Below are 14409 nucleotides of genomic sequence, written 5' to 3'. Positions count from 1 at the left end.
TTGTTCCAACTTTCAAACTCATTTTAAGTACTGAACGGGTACACAAATAATTAAATACTTGACTATTGTGGAAAGGTAGTGAAATTTATGTATTATGCATTAGATTTCCTTTGAGTGGTTATAGGAAGGGAAACTGGAAAGAGAGACAGGAGATAGGGAGGGTACTAAGGGAGAAAGGAAACACCATTTAGCAACCCTGAGTAAACTTATTGTCCAGATACACATCATCTGGCTGGGAGGAACTGCGTGTCTAATACATCTCTATCACTAACATGTTTCAGCTTTTTCCGAATTCTATCCATGCAAATCACTGAGCATCTTTTCATACTAAAACTATTCTTAGGTCATATTACTTAAGAATGTTAAGAAATTCTGGGCCCGGTCACAACTAAGTTGAGTACCATTGGGTTCAAGGAGCCCTGAGTAAGATACCTAACTGTTGGATGAAAATAGCAATTTATACTTCTTGTTGTTGCTGAAAGAATTTTAAATATGGAATTTATTAGTAAGAAGTTACTGATGCCTTGAAATATTCTTAGATTAGCATTCTGTTCTGCTACAACCATTATCAGTTATGAAAAGCATCCTAAACCATTTTACTTTTGTTCTGCTGCTATTTATTCTGAATTAATAACATTTAAGTTATCTCTACTAAATTCTTGTTTAAATAGAAATATTTAAATAGTAGTGATAGTTAATCTAGTCAAAGGTGAAAAGGGTGGTTGGTAAACTGGGTTTACCAGTTTTTAAACTGATTGTGACCTGTTGTTGACCAGGAAAAACTGAGAGATGTAGGCAAATGATTGACTGTGTTCACATGCGCTTCTCACAAGTTGTGATCAACATTGAGACTAACTAGAAGAAAAAAGCATCATCATGTTAATTTTGAATCTATTATAAAGGCTAAATGATGGTAGAAGTCAAGCAGACAGCAGAACTAGGAATTATGTCTTAAGACTTCTAAGGGGCTATTACAGAGTTAATAAAGAGGTTTTTGCTACAAGGTTCTGCCTCAACTAAATGGTTTACCTTCTAAAATAAATGAAAGGTATGCTACCACAAATGGTTCCTTGAGACCTTGATGAAAGCATTAATTTCTTTTTCTTTAGGTAGCAAAGCCTTGAAACTATTTACTTGGAATGCTCTTTAGGGCTTGATCTCTTATTTTTTTTTTTAATATTTAATTGCGTTATTCTTCAAAGGATACAGCATCAGTGGTGAGGGGGAGAACAGGAAGAAGGTCAAGAGATATTAAACTTTAAAAGAAATAACAATTTTTACTAATTGTCATAGCAACAAAGGAGTAATGGATCCTGGTGAGGAAGCAGAGGGGTGGAAGAGATTGGTGTGCACTCACAGTGGTACTGCTGAGCTGTTCTGTGACATTAGGCAGGCCATTCTAGGAGCCTGGCTCTCTTATTTTCTAATTATGTTTTCAGAAAATATTACTCAGAACAGCCCTGGGAACTTAACTAATGCTCTCTGGTTGGATGGGCTTTTATGCATTTGTGAGTTCAGTTTCGGTTTGTGTCTGTGGAAGAACTCTGCCCGCAGGTGGGTGATCAGAGCAGGAAAGCAGCTGCACTGCCATCACTGACATCCTTGGCAGGGGAGCAGCTCTGTCAAATCCTCGTTCTTGCCATGATGGAGAGTAGCTGCTCTAATTTGTTTGGTCCTAGTTCTGTCATTTGCCCCTTTATAAAGAACAAGTGAGCTCCTGGGAATAGAGGGAGACTATTTCCCCGGAGGAGGTACTTATGAGAAGAATAAACCTGGAGGAGCTTTTCTTTATCATTGTAGCTTGCCCTGCTGTTGGTGGAGTTGAAGAGGCTGTAAGCAAGGCAGGGCAAGGATGCATGGAGAGGGCAGCTGGGAGCCCTTAGTTCAGGTGGACAAGAAGAGGTGGTTTGTTGAGCAGGGTGTACTTCAGCCTCACAGCATAGAGAGGATAGATGGAGCATGGTTTACCTTCTTTCTGGAGGTTGCAAGTGAAGACAGTCCTGAAGTGCAACAATAAGGAGAAGAGTTGTATACAAACATTTTCCTTTTGGTCCATCTTACACAGGAGTTTTTTTAATTTAGAAAACTGTGGTTCTGTTTGTGTTTGTTTGTTTATTCCAAATCGAATGGAATTTGTTTCTTGATGAGGGCTGTGAATCACTGTTTTCACAGGCAATCTCCTAAGATTTCAGACCACGCATAAGTTACTGCACATGTAGATGCTCAATTAGCACGAAATCATGCTCCTTAATGCTGGTATAGCTTATCAAAGGATTCTTAGCTTTAATATCAGTGTGGAGTCAGTTGGATAGACAAACCTGTGTACTTCAACCTTTTGACCTTTTATTTCTACTGGTATGAAAAACATTTAGCTGTTGCTTAAAAACTGCAAGGATTATTCTCATGGACTTTTTCTCCAAGTCTTTTTCTTACATTAATAAAACAAAATATAAACAAGGTATGTTGTACTTTCTGAGTTGTTTAATATGCCATTTGCTCAAGCTTGAGCATCTAAATTTAAAAAGGGAGCAAAAATATAGTAATAGCAGTGTGTTCTGTCTCTCAGAAGAGGTTTTCCTGCCCTGATAGTAAGTCAGGGAAAGAATGCAAGAAAAAGTCCTTGTGTTGCCTATGTGTTGTTTGTGAAAGAGTTTGAAGAATTAATTTTTCGAAAGGATTGAATTAGGTACAAGTGGTGAGTGTGAATAAGAATTGACATCTATTGTGAGGGGAAAATACTTCAAAGAATTAGAAGGAACCGAAAAAAAATGGTTAGAACTGAAGTCAGGAAGGGCCTTTACTAGTTTAATGTATATAACTGTTATATTTCTCTGCTTTCTATACAGTAGATTGCTATATGGAGATCCCACAGACAGCTTGATACTTTGGGACAATAGCCTGGCCTCCTTCATGCTGATTTGCCATGTTGTCTGGGTTACATTGGTGTTGAGAGCATGTGAAATGTAAGGGGTGCCAACATCTCATGCAGGATCTACTGACCTTTTTTGCTTGTGGGTGAATTGAAGAATTGGACTATGCAGTATTGCTTGTAGATTCAAACAAAATGCCAGCTGGAGAGTGCATGAATAACTTTGATTAGATGTTGATGACTGTGGAGAAAATCATAATATCACGTCAAAAGAAATGACTTCAGAATAAAATACACATGGGAAGAAAATGGAGTATGACTGTCACTTTTAATACATTGAGTATAGCAACTTGAGGTTGGTGGGGGCTAGAGAAGAAAATTGCCTCATTGCTTCATTTTCCAAAGTTGCCTGTGGTGAGCATAGGAGCGGGGAACAAGAAAGTGAACTCTCCTGGTGTGTGTTGCCTGCTTCCTGGATGGCAGAGGAGAGGCTTTCTTCAGCCGTGGCTCCCAGGGTGCCTCTCTGTCCCCTGTCAGCAGTTTGTCTCTTCTGAGACTGACTGTCATTCCTGTGTCTGGCTACAGACCCTGGTTTTCCAGGCAGAGCTTTGCGAAGGCCGAGCTAACACCATTTCATGACCCCAGATGAAGCCTAAATAGCGATATTGCTGTACTCGGAGTTTACAGAGTAAAGATGTGTACCTGAGAAATAACTGGTCATTTTATCTTCTGAGAAGCTAATCCTGTAGGGATTAGGAAGTGTGAAAAGCTGCTATTTTGCTCTCTTTTAATTGTAGCCCCTCTACCCGTTTTATCTTTTTAGAGGATGCATTGTGTAAAGCTGCTTTATCTGTCTGTGGTTAAAACTTGGGAAATGTGGGACCTAAGCAGCTACACTTCACAGTCAGGCTTTCTTGTCTGTCCGTGTTAGCCTTTGCCACCCACAGAAATACTTGAAAATTCACAAGCTGATAATTCATGCCTGAATTTCCTGTTTATCCTAAATTTGTGTCTCTTTATCCTTTGGATAAATAGAACAGTAAATCTCTCTTCACAGTATATTGGTAAGGGCAGGCAGTGCTTAGAATTTCAAAACTTAATAAAAAACAAGTACTGATACTTTTATGTTGTGCTAAGAATAACACTTTTTGTCTTCATAAGAAGTCATGATTAGACTTGCGAAGACACCCATCACTGAATGTTTTAAAAAAGTTGTATAAATGGTATTACTTGTACTTTGGCATTTTTTGGTTAAATATTTGAGATCCTCTACAAAGAGAGACGGGTGAAAAATACATTTGGACAGTTGTTTCATACTGTTTTTCACTGGTCCAGTGTTTGCAGAAGAATTTTCTTTAGCTCCTGCTTAAATGTATTTTCCAGATCTGATTGGTAACTATTTTATGCAGAGCAATATGGCTAACACATCTATCTAAATGATTCTCTTTTTTTTTTAAATATATATTAGGATGTTTTGAATAACTTGGGTTCCTGTGAGTTGGATGAAGATGACCTAATGCTTGACTTGGAATTCCTAGAAGAACAACATCATCATCGTTCTGGTAAGTCAGATAAATACTGAACCTCTTCAGTGAGGTACTGTTATTCTAGAAATATAAAGTAAATGTACAGTTACTTGGAAATAAAAAGAAATAATTTTTTTGGAAGGGGAATAGCAGTATGCATTTTGTTGTGTTATTTCTATATGTGTAATTGATCAGAAAAAATGCTCTTTACACTGCATTTGGACTTCGTATGGTCAGTTATGAAATGGAATTGATTTTTACAGCTACATAAGAATTTCAGCACCAAGGGCAGACCCATCTGTTTTTCTAGATACTTAAAATGACTGCTGCCTACCCCAGGCATTTACAAAAAGAGCATTGCTGATATAATTGTGATCACGTTTTTGTGTGTGCCAGAATAATCTTCAGATAAAGAAGGTTTGACTTGATATGTGAGCGTAACTTGATCATTTCTCTCATGGGTTGATTAAAGCCCTGTTGCACTGCCTTGATTAGTAGCAGTAAACAAGGTCAATTCATAGAGTGTTCAGTACAGTTTTATAATAGATTATGCAAGGTCATGCTATGTTGTGTCACCTGACAAACGCTGCATTTCCTTTAACTGTGATGTAGGGCAGTGTGGTGTCTAGTCCATGAATATGAAAAGTCCTGCCAATGCAAAAGGGTTTGGAGAGTCTTAAAATACACATGAGATTTGTACTTGATCACAGGTAGAGTTTTGATTTTGTATTCTGTTGTGTTACTCTGTTTTTTAAGCAGGAGTAATTGTCACCCTCTCTTTTACTTGCTGTTTTCTGGCCCCTGTTTGTCCATTCACCCACATAGGTGCCAGTAGTGCCCATTCCTGCAAACTCACATGAAAGAGGGGTTTTTGAGCCATGTGCTGGCTGGTACGTGCCATCTGCAGTTTTGGGCCCTTCTTTGATGCAAATTTAGCAATGGTTACAGTTAAACTGCTTGAATTATGCTCTTGTTTCAAATTTTCTGTGTATGATTATTCTGTGAACATATCTGAATTATCTGTATGATAATTCTGTTTAACCATTGTACTGTGCTTTTTAAACCTGTTGGCATATCTACTTATATGACGAAACATCTCTTCTATTTTATTTGGTGGAGATTGTGGAGGGTTGTAGCAGCAATGTATGCATGATCACTGTTTCCTAAATTACTGGGAGTTAGGATGCAACAAATGAACTGCACAGAAAAGGCCCTTTCTAACCTGGACTGAATAATGCTATTAACTGGTTGCAGAAAGTCAATGCTTGGGAAACGTGCTTCAAACAGCTTAAAAACAAATGTTAACATTTTATAAGAAATCATAGCATTTTGACTTGTTTATTCCCTGGACCTCTTGGAAACAAATTAACTGGCAGAACCATTTTCCATAAATAAACTTCCCTAACATGTTGCACTTGGCCTCACGTTTTCCTCCTTTATTTATATTTACAAAGCACTGAATTAACAGTGAAGGAAAAGTCATGTCCAGCGTACGATTACAAAGATTTATAGCAGCTTCTGGAACAACTGAGATCATAATGCCTAAATGACATTATACTTGATAGAGAAGTAATTAAGATGGAGATGTGATATGACACATGATCTTTCTACTCTTGGCTCATTATTCAGAGCAAATGAGGTGCTTTTAAAACAGAGATCTGCAGTGCCCTTTGAAGAATGGTGACCATTTCTATTCTGAGCAGTAATGTAGAGACTTATGTTGCAGTGTGCACATTGTCTTTAAAACCAAATGTGTTTATCTTATTTATATTTGCTCTTTCATTTATTTGTTTGGTGGTGGATCTGGCTGCCAAAAATTTAAGATTTGCCTAGCCATCACTGTCAGTTTTGAGTTATTCAGTTGGAAAAAAGAGTTGGTAGGGTAGAGCCACAGTATAGGTTGACACAATTTGATATGTTGACACAATAAAGCTGATGTCTTTATGTTGTGTTAGGATCTGGCACAAAATAATTAGTGTGATTGTAAGTCATCATCTTAATTTAAGATATTGAGGTAAGAGGCTTGATTGTCAGAGTTTTTTAGCATTTGCATACCACTGCAGTACAGAAAACCCTTGAGTTAGATACCGACATGTAAACATTTTTTAAAAGTTGCTTTTCTGATTCCTGTGTTAAGCTGTTGCCCACTTCCAGGATTTAAGACTTAGTAACCAAAATTCTTTTTAGTAGTTCCAAGTCAAGGCATTCCCTGTTTTCACTTTCGGGCTTGCTTGTTTTTTTTTCAATAGGCCTCTCCATTCCTACCTAAATAGAATTCTTATAAACTTCTTCAATTAGAATACATAATCAAATATTATTAATGTGATTTTTTAAATAGGCACTGGAATACAGAAGTGATCAAGTGAGCAAGCATGTTGAAGATATACAATTAATGTAATGCAGAACTTTAGCCTTTTAAAAACTCAGCAAATTGAAAGTGATCATATTTCTGGACATGTACATATAAGCTCTTTCAGGTAATTGGGAAGCACTCTGTCTTTTAAAAGATCTTTAATCTTGCCCCCTTCAAAAACAAGAGGACAACAAATTACACATGGAGAATGAGCCAGTACTGTTATGGTAGAATATATTATTCTAATTGAATTTGAAGCAAACCAAGGGGCTGCTTAATTCTTTGAGTATGTGAGTGGCCTGAAGAGTAGATAATTTTCCATAATTTCTGGTAGCAGTAGGTTTGTTGAACTCTTTAAAAAGACTTCTTTAAGGCAGTGGGCTTGACACTTTACCTGTGGCTTGCCTCACTAAAATTCAGTCAACACAATCAGACATACAGGTTTGTGAGCCTTCTTTTCCCTGGTGGGTATGTGCTGTCTGTCATATATAAGATTCAGCTGTATGTTATGTCAGCTTTACATATTTCAGTGGTTTTGTTGCTGTATTTGTTTACTTTCCTAACAAGTTCCTTGTGTTTCTCAAATACTTGAAAGAGATCTTTGTATCTGACATTCACATATGTATCATACTGAAGTCATATGGGAGTGTTCTACGTCTGTTATAAAAATGAAGGTGTTTGAGTGTAAAAATACGATAGAAAATGCTGTGTCTTGCATGGAAAGGTTAAAATTATTCTCTTCTGGAAGTCAGAGTTATTAACACTACTGTGACTATTTGTAGTACAATAAAAATCCTGTTGATGTTCTACATACTGATGCTGATTATAGCATTTATTTGGCTAAGGCCCGCAGTCCTAGAGCCATATTACAATTCACTTCTGCCTCATTTGGCTCCCAGTAAGCAATTCTGTGGGGAATTACTGTAGGGAGAAATGTTCCAAGAGAAGCTCCTTTCAGTATTTAAAAAAATACATTGAAATATGAAGAGGTATAATTTTAAAAGAATTCAGTTCTTTCTTTGGTTGTTGCAGAGGGATAACTAGGGAATAGCTAAGGATAAGTAAACTTCAAAAGCCTATGAAAATTTTTAATGAGAAATCACACAAATACAAGGCCTAACATCGCATTTCTAACTTGACTGTCACAAACTATTCCTTGGTCAGGAGGCTGTATACAGCAAGCTGTGTCATTGAAACATAATTCTGAAGCATAGTGCCACAGTTAATAAATACAGTTGGCTGATTAATGGCAAATTGAGAAAGTCTCTTAAATGTTATTAGGAGCTTTAGTTTTTTAGAAATTTTTTATTTAAGACAAGATTTACAGTATTTTTTACTTTTAGCTGCTGTGGTTGTAAAGAACAGTATTTGCCAGGGTGAGGATATGTCTTTGACTTTGTACTGAAGCTTACAATATAATAATAATAATTTAAGAAAAGAATTGTATCATATCAATCAACCATAATTTTAGGGACCATTTATGAATAGGAAATAAGATTCTATTAGAAGGATTTCTAGGAGAAATGGCTATTAAGGAGTTTTTTAAAGAGGAGCGAGGAGCCAGTTGGCAGGAAAGGAGACATTGTTCCAGAAAGTGGAACACTGTATTAATTCAAGTACAGAGTTAGAAAGGAGAAAGAGGCAAAGATCTGTTACCTCTTTCATTGTTTGTGTTTGGTTTTTTATTTATTTATTACTCCAACTCATTTTTTACTTGTGTTCTTATTCTGTCCTCTCAGCTTTTCCCTAATGAACTAGTTGCCCTCCAGCAGCATCCTCATGAAATAGGGTTCCTGCAAAAAGGTGCTATGAACCCTGATGAGTACTAGAAAATAATAAAAGAAATATCCCAAGCTTTTTCTCTAACCATACAATAGAAGATAAGGAGATACTTGCAAACCTCAGGCAGTTGCTTCTACTTTGGATGTAGATTTCTGTGCCCTGCTAGTCCTAGCACAGCTTTAGAAGTCTTGAATACTCTCACTTCTGACCTTCTCCCTGTGAGTTTACTGCTTTAATTTACTGCTTTTGCTTCTGTTTTAAAGGCTGTATTGTCGAGATAAAGAATGTAAGACAGAGACATTTTATTATCCTGCCTAACACAATTGCTTTGAAATTTAATAAAATAATATTTATATAGTGCTTAGTGAGTGGAGAGCGCTACAGCATACAAATTCAAAATACTAATCAACTTGATTCGCTGAGAGTTTTGCCTACTGTTCTTAAGCTAGAATGCTTAGAATTAAGCATAATATGACATACATGATGAGCCTTGAGGGTGCCTTTTTATTGCTCTAGTAAATTAGACTTTTAAAACATGCTACAGTGTTGATTTCCTATTGCAAAATAATGAAGTTAGTGGTTTCTGTAGCGGGAAACTATTGCTGGTTTATAGAAAGTGACAGCATTAATTTAACCTCATTCATTTTCCTTTTCCCTCATGAAACAAGATGTATTTGATTCCAAGTATTGATTAGTCAAATGTATGAGGAAAACCTTTATATTCAGTGGTATAAGCAGGGGGGAATTTATTCAAGTAATGTACATTAATGTACATGAGCTTGTGTTGTGCCATAGCCAATTGAAAACCGAATGGTTTTATACGGTTAGTTGCCATTAAATCAGGACTGCAGTAAATAGTAGCCTTTTCTGAAAGTTCACAAAGGCACAGCTATCCAAGAGCTTTTGTAATTTCTTAAGTGTTTGCCACAAGTGTCATAAAACCTGTGCCCTGCCTCTTCTTACAAAGCTGTGTGGGTGTAGCTGGGATTTGTAGCGAGTGATTGGGCTGAGGTCGGTACCACTGTTTGTGGTACCGAATATTAAGCACATGCGCCCGTCTCCTCCACATCAGGCTCCACACTATGCAGTGACTATTCATGAGGGTGATATTGATTAGCTGTATACCCAGACTGGCCTGCGCATCCATCATGTTGTAGCTTGAATGCTTGCTGAATAGTTTTGAATAATGTAGCTTGCTAAATGTTTTAGCAGAGATTTGTCTTTGGCCAGTGCTTCAGCCATTTTGGGTTTAATGCCTCAGCCTCAGCTGAAAAGCTGTAATCCAGCATATACAAGAAGGATAGCAGCATATTTCAGAAATGAAATTATTTTCTTTATTTGCTGAAAAAAATGGATTAAAAGTGGAAATACAAAAGTGTACTTTATAATCCATCTAAATATTATTCAGCTCTTAAAAAAACAAACTTTCAGAGACGGGCACATTTTGATCAAACATGAGTTAAGATCACGCCTGTTAGAAACGTTTTAAGTGTATTCTGGACTCTGTGGTAATACATGTTTTGGTAGTTGCTCAAGATTTATGAATGAAAAAGAGTATATGTGACTTGATAAAGTAACTTTTGATATGGTGGCAGTGGCTCTTATGTGCTCTCTCTTTATTTTCTTCTATTAGTGGATGTTGAGAAAGAAGGGCCTGTTGGTGTAGCTTTGTGTTAATATAACTGAAAGGAATGAACATATGAAGCTCTGATGTAGTAGTATCACTCTTATGCTGTAACACTTGCTCATGTATACCTGATAAAAAATAGAAAAATAGTTATTAAATAGATGTTATTTATGTTTAAAATGCAATGCTGTGGTATATTGTCTACCTGGCGCTGTCAGTAATGAGCAGGGAGAGGCACATCTTAGTGAAGTTTTTGGAAACTGTGGGTTCTAGCTTTGTAATGTGTTGGTATTAGGCAGTTTTTATTTAGTGCTCATTAGTGAGATCCCAAGCATAGTGTCTAGGGCTAGAATACTCTATCATAACACAAATATGTACGTGTATTAAAAAAAATAATTTGGCAGATTACTGCATGACTCCAAGGGCAAGGTAGGAATAGTGTTTTGATTTTTGACTGGGACATACAACTTAAACAGACATTTAAATGTCAAATTACAGTAACATAACTACAATAGGTATTATCAACCTCACCAGCAAAAACAGTGCATTTGTTTTTTAGAAAGAAAAAGACGAGAATTTATATTGTATTTCTTTTAAATCCAGCTAGCTTGCAGATCAATTACCATCAGCACCCAGTCAAACTCATATCACTGGGTCATTACACCAACAATTTAATTAGGTAGTTGCTGAGTTATTTTGAATATGATGAACAAGCTGTGTGTGAAAATTCTGTGGTGAGTTTGAAGCTCCTCCTCTGTGTATTAATTGAATGTACTAATTATTTTTATTAATTTTTTAATGGAGGGTAGGAGTGCAGAGCTGAGATGAAACCCCTTTGATCTTTTGGTGGGTTTTTTTGACCAAAGTGGGAAAAATACAGATGTTGTTATAGAAAAAGTACATAAAAATGTAATGGTGGTAGTGGGTCATTAACACTGATAGTTGCAAACTGTAAACCAGAAATAAATTTACTTGATTTTCAGATGTGAAACATATTTGAAATGTAATAAGGGAATAGAAAAATGTATGAGTTACACTACTTGTTTTGGCAGCGAATCACTGAAAGTCAGCCCCTTGGCTGGGGTGGATCAGCTGGGATTCATTGACACCAAAGGCTGTTGCCCTGCCCCGAAGCAGGGGGTGTCGCAAGGAGCCTTTGGCTCCGGGGCCAGTCCTCAGCCAGCCAAAGGGTGGCTCCTGTCAGAAGCTGGGAGTTGGCATTAGTTTCTGTGGTGGACGGCGTGGGCAGTGAGCTTTGACATTAGCACAGCTGTTGTCTGGATAGATGGTATCCGGTTTTGTAAGACGGTGGCAACAGCATAGGAACTCAAAAGGACCAAATACCACTGGCTAGCTGTTTTTCCTGAGGTTTTCTAGCAAAGCAGATGTCCTGCTCGCAAGCAGAAGTTGTCTCCAGGAGTTTAATAAAATGCCCACGTAATCCATTCATGTTTGTCAGTGCAAGGAAAGCAGATTTTTCAGAGGTTTTAATTTACCTTTAAATAGAAAATAGGACAAAAAGATCCTGACTATGTATTTTTATCAGACAGCTGCTTTGAACTAGATACTAGATATTTAGGTAATTTGAATGTATTGCTCATTAATGTATTGTTGGCAGCAAATTATGTTTCTGTGTTTATAAACAATGACATATTTTGATTTTTATTTGGAATTGGACACTCAACTCCTTGAGCTATTTTGAAAGCTTTGCCATTGCCAAATTCCACCTTTTAGAGTTGTATCAGATTAGGTTAAACTATAACTGCATTTTAGTTTTCTGCCTTTACAGCTCATTTTTGAAATTTGTAAAAACATTTTGGTTTATATATACATGTTTTGAACAGAATGAAGTTTGTGATGGTAAAATAACACAGAGCTCTGTGCCTCTGCCAAAAAGGATGTTCATAGATTATTTAGCTGACTAGCATCTTGCATTGTCACTACGAATTTTGGACAATAAAATAATAAAAAAGTAAATAGTACTAATAATGAACAAAACAAAAACTGATGTGTGAGTTCACTACATTAACTACACCACTACATAGATATCCTAATATCAATTAAAAGGGAAAGTTCATATAAGTTTTTATTTTTGTAAGAGAAAAAGACTTGCTGAATAAATGCCTGCAATTCCTCCATCAAAATTCTTGTTATGAAGGTGAGCAGCACAAGCCAGAATTGTGACCAGCCTGATTTCACATGGACATCTGACTTCCCACATGGCTTTGAAGTATGGAGCAGAGTCACACGCAACTAGTTTCTACACAGCTAGAAGAAGTTAAAAACAGAGGGATTTTTATATTTTGGGAATGACATATTCTACTAAGCTACACATTTCCCCCTGAAGCGTTGTTTAATAAATATTGCACAGTAATGGAGGTCTCCAGAGAATGAAATAAAACTTGTCATCTTCTAAACTCTTCTAAACATGATCTACAGCTTCTGAAAGAGCACTGGGCATGGAGGAAAAGGGGTTTTTGCAGGCTTTGCAGTGAAAGAATGGGTAGCATTATTAAATAAGAAAAGCATATTTGTGTTAGTCAAAAATAACCATTACACGCTTGTGGCTAGGCATGTGTTAGGATTCTGGTAGTGGGAGTTACTGAAAGCAAGGAGAAGAAGAAATAATGACTAGAGAAGTTAGTATTAGATTGGAATGAAACTAAATAGAAATCATAGGCTGTATAAAGTTAGTCTGCCAGCATCTTGGAGCATCCTGGTCCCTATTCTGGAAAAGAAGTACTGAATTTTGAGAGTCCTGTTTCTGTTCTGTGATTTATGTAAGTGGATGGTGCAGTTTCCAATTTTAATTGAGGGGAAAAAACCCCAAACCCTGCAACCTGGAACTGCTACCAAATTGACTTTATCCTAAACCTCTTGTAGTGTATTTTACTTTAAAAGTTGAGTTGTGAACAAGCCTAGTTCATGAGCTGCGGGAGGAGTGTAACATTAACTTCTAGCTGTGATTGCCTCTGAATATGTTTAGAACATGTCTGGGATATAGATAATTGGCCTGTGCTGTGTGTTCTCAGTGGATTAAGCAAAATACTTGGTTTCCTGAGCAAATTAGAATTTTTAGCTCGTTTTTTTGATGTGGAGAGATGATATATTCAAATGGTGGGTATATGTTAGCTTCCTATCTGGCTGTTATAAATTTTATTAATGATATGTACTTGTAAATCCTACTCAGCTAAATGAAGCAGCATCACAGAACATCACATCATAATTTAGATGCCAAGAGATTTTTTCTTCATAAATAGACAAGAAGGGCAAAAGAGCACAGTCCTGAACTCCGGGGTCATGAAAGAATACTTTGAGTGAGATGCATTTGTATGGTTATCATGGAGCAATTAGAATCAAGAGTCTGTATCTCAATTTCCTGCTCTTTCATAATTATAGTGTGACATTTAGTTACAAATACTTATTCATATTGGTATGCTCAACCATCATTTACTGAAAGAACCAGGACAATAATTAAATTAGGCATACTACCTTTCTTCATTCCTTTGATTTTATACGTATATTGAGATGAAACATCATCTTTAATAATATCTGCAGGCAGAAAATAAATGCAATAATAAACGTTATGACAAATCAAAGCACACTGTCCTATTTAAAGCAATTCTGCATTTTTAGATGGCAAAGTTTAAGTAGGATGCCAAATACTGCTTTTTTTCTCAGGCTTTGTGAATTTACAAAGATCTGGACTGGGTGTCTTACCAAAATGGAGATGTGATGAGAACTTGAGAGGGCGTGCTCTTTCTTCTCAGTTTCCTTTGAGAGATTAAGGGACTAAGAGGAACAATTGTGATCTCACAATTATTCTGCAGAACAACCATTATTCAGTTTATATAAAAACAACTTGACCTTCCATACAACTTCTGCAGTGATCCTACTTCAAGGTCAGACTGAAACTGTATGTATCTAGAAAGTGTGAGTTAGTGGTGGCTTTTGACATTATGAAATATTTATCTCTGGGACCATTGTAGCTTCACTCTTAGGTAAAGAAAGGAATGGTAGTCTGATAGTTAAAACTTTAGTCTAGGTCTCCTGGGTGGAGCTGGATTCTTTGATGCAGATTTCTAGTGTTACCCTGGGCTAGTCACTTAATTTACTTGTAGTACTTAGAAAGTGGTACTCTAGTAGTCATGGGGATTTGGCATTAAAGTTTGAGAGATACTCAAGATACCATTGGGATGCAGTTGCATTAATAACTAGAGTCATTAGAGTCTTTAGAGGCCAATTATGTTCT

General features: G+C 36.7%; 1 protein-coding gene across 1 annotated transcript in view; it reads left to right on the top strand.

Annotated features, from left to right (window-relative positions):
* The window catches only part of CCSER1 (coiled-coil serine rich protein 1), a 657717-nt gene that overhangs the window by 118952 nt on the left and 524356 nt on the right, over window positions 1-14409 (top strand). Inside the window, exon 4 of the mRNA XM_027706580.1 lies at window positions 4338-4431. Coding sequence (XP_027562381.1) covers window positions 4338-4431 — 94 coding nt within the window. The remainder of the gene's footprint in view (window positions 1-4337; window positions 4432-14409) is intronic.

This window comes from Neopelma chrysocephalum, unplaced genomic scaffold (assembly GCF_003984885.1).
Source record: "Neopelma chrysocephalum unplaced genomic scaffold, ASM398488v2 Primary Assembly neopelma1_382, whole genome shotgun sequence".
In the NCBI taxonomy this organism is placed as follows: domain Eukaryota; kingdom Metazoa; phylum Chordata; class Aves; order Passeriformes; family Pipridae; genus Neopelma; species Neopelma chrysocephalum.
The sequence above is the reverse complement of the archived record's forward strand: the minus strand, read 5'-3'. Positions and strand labels throughout refer to the sequence as shown.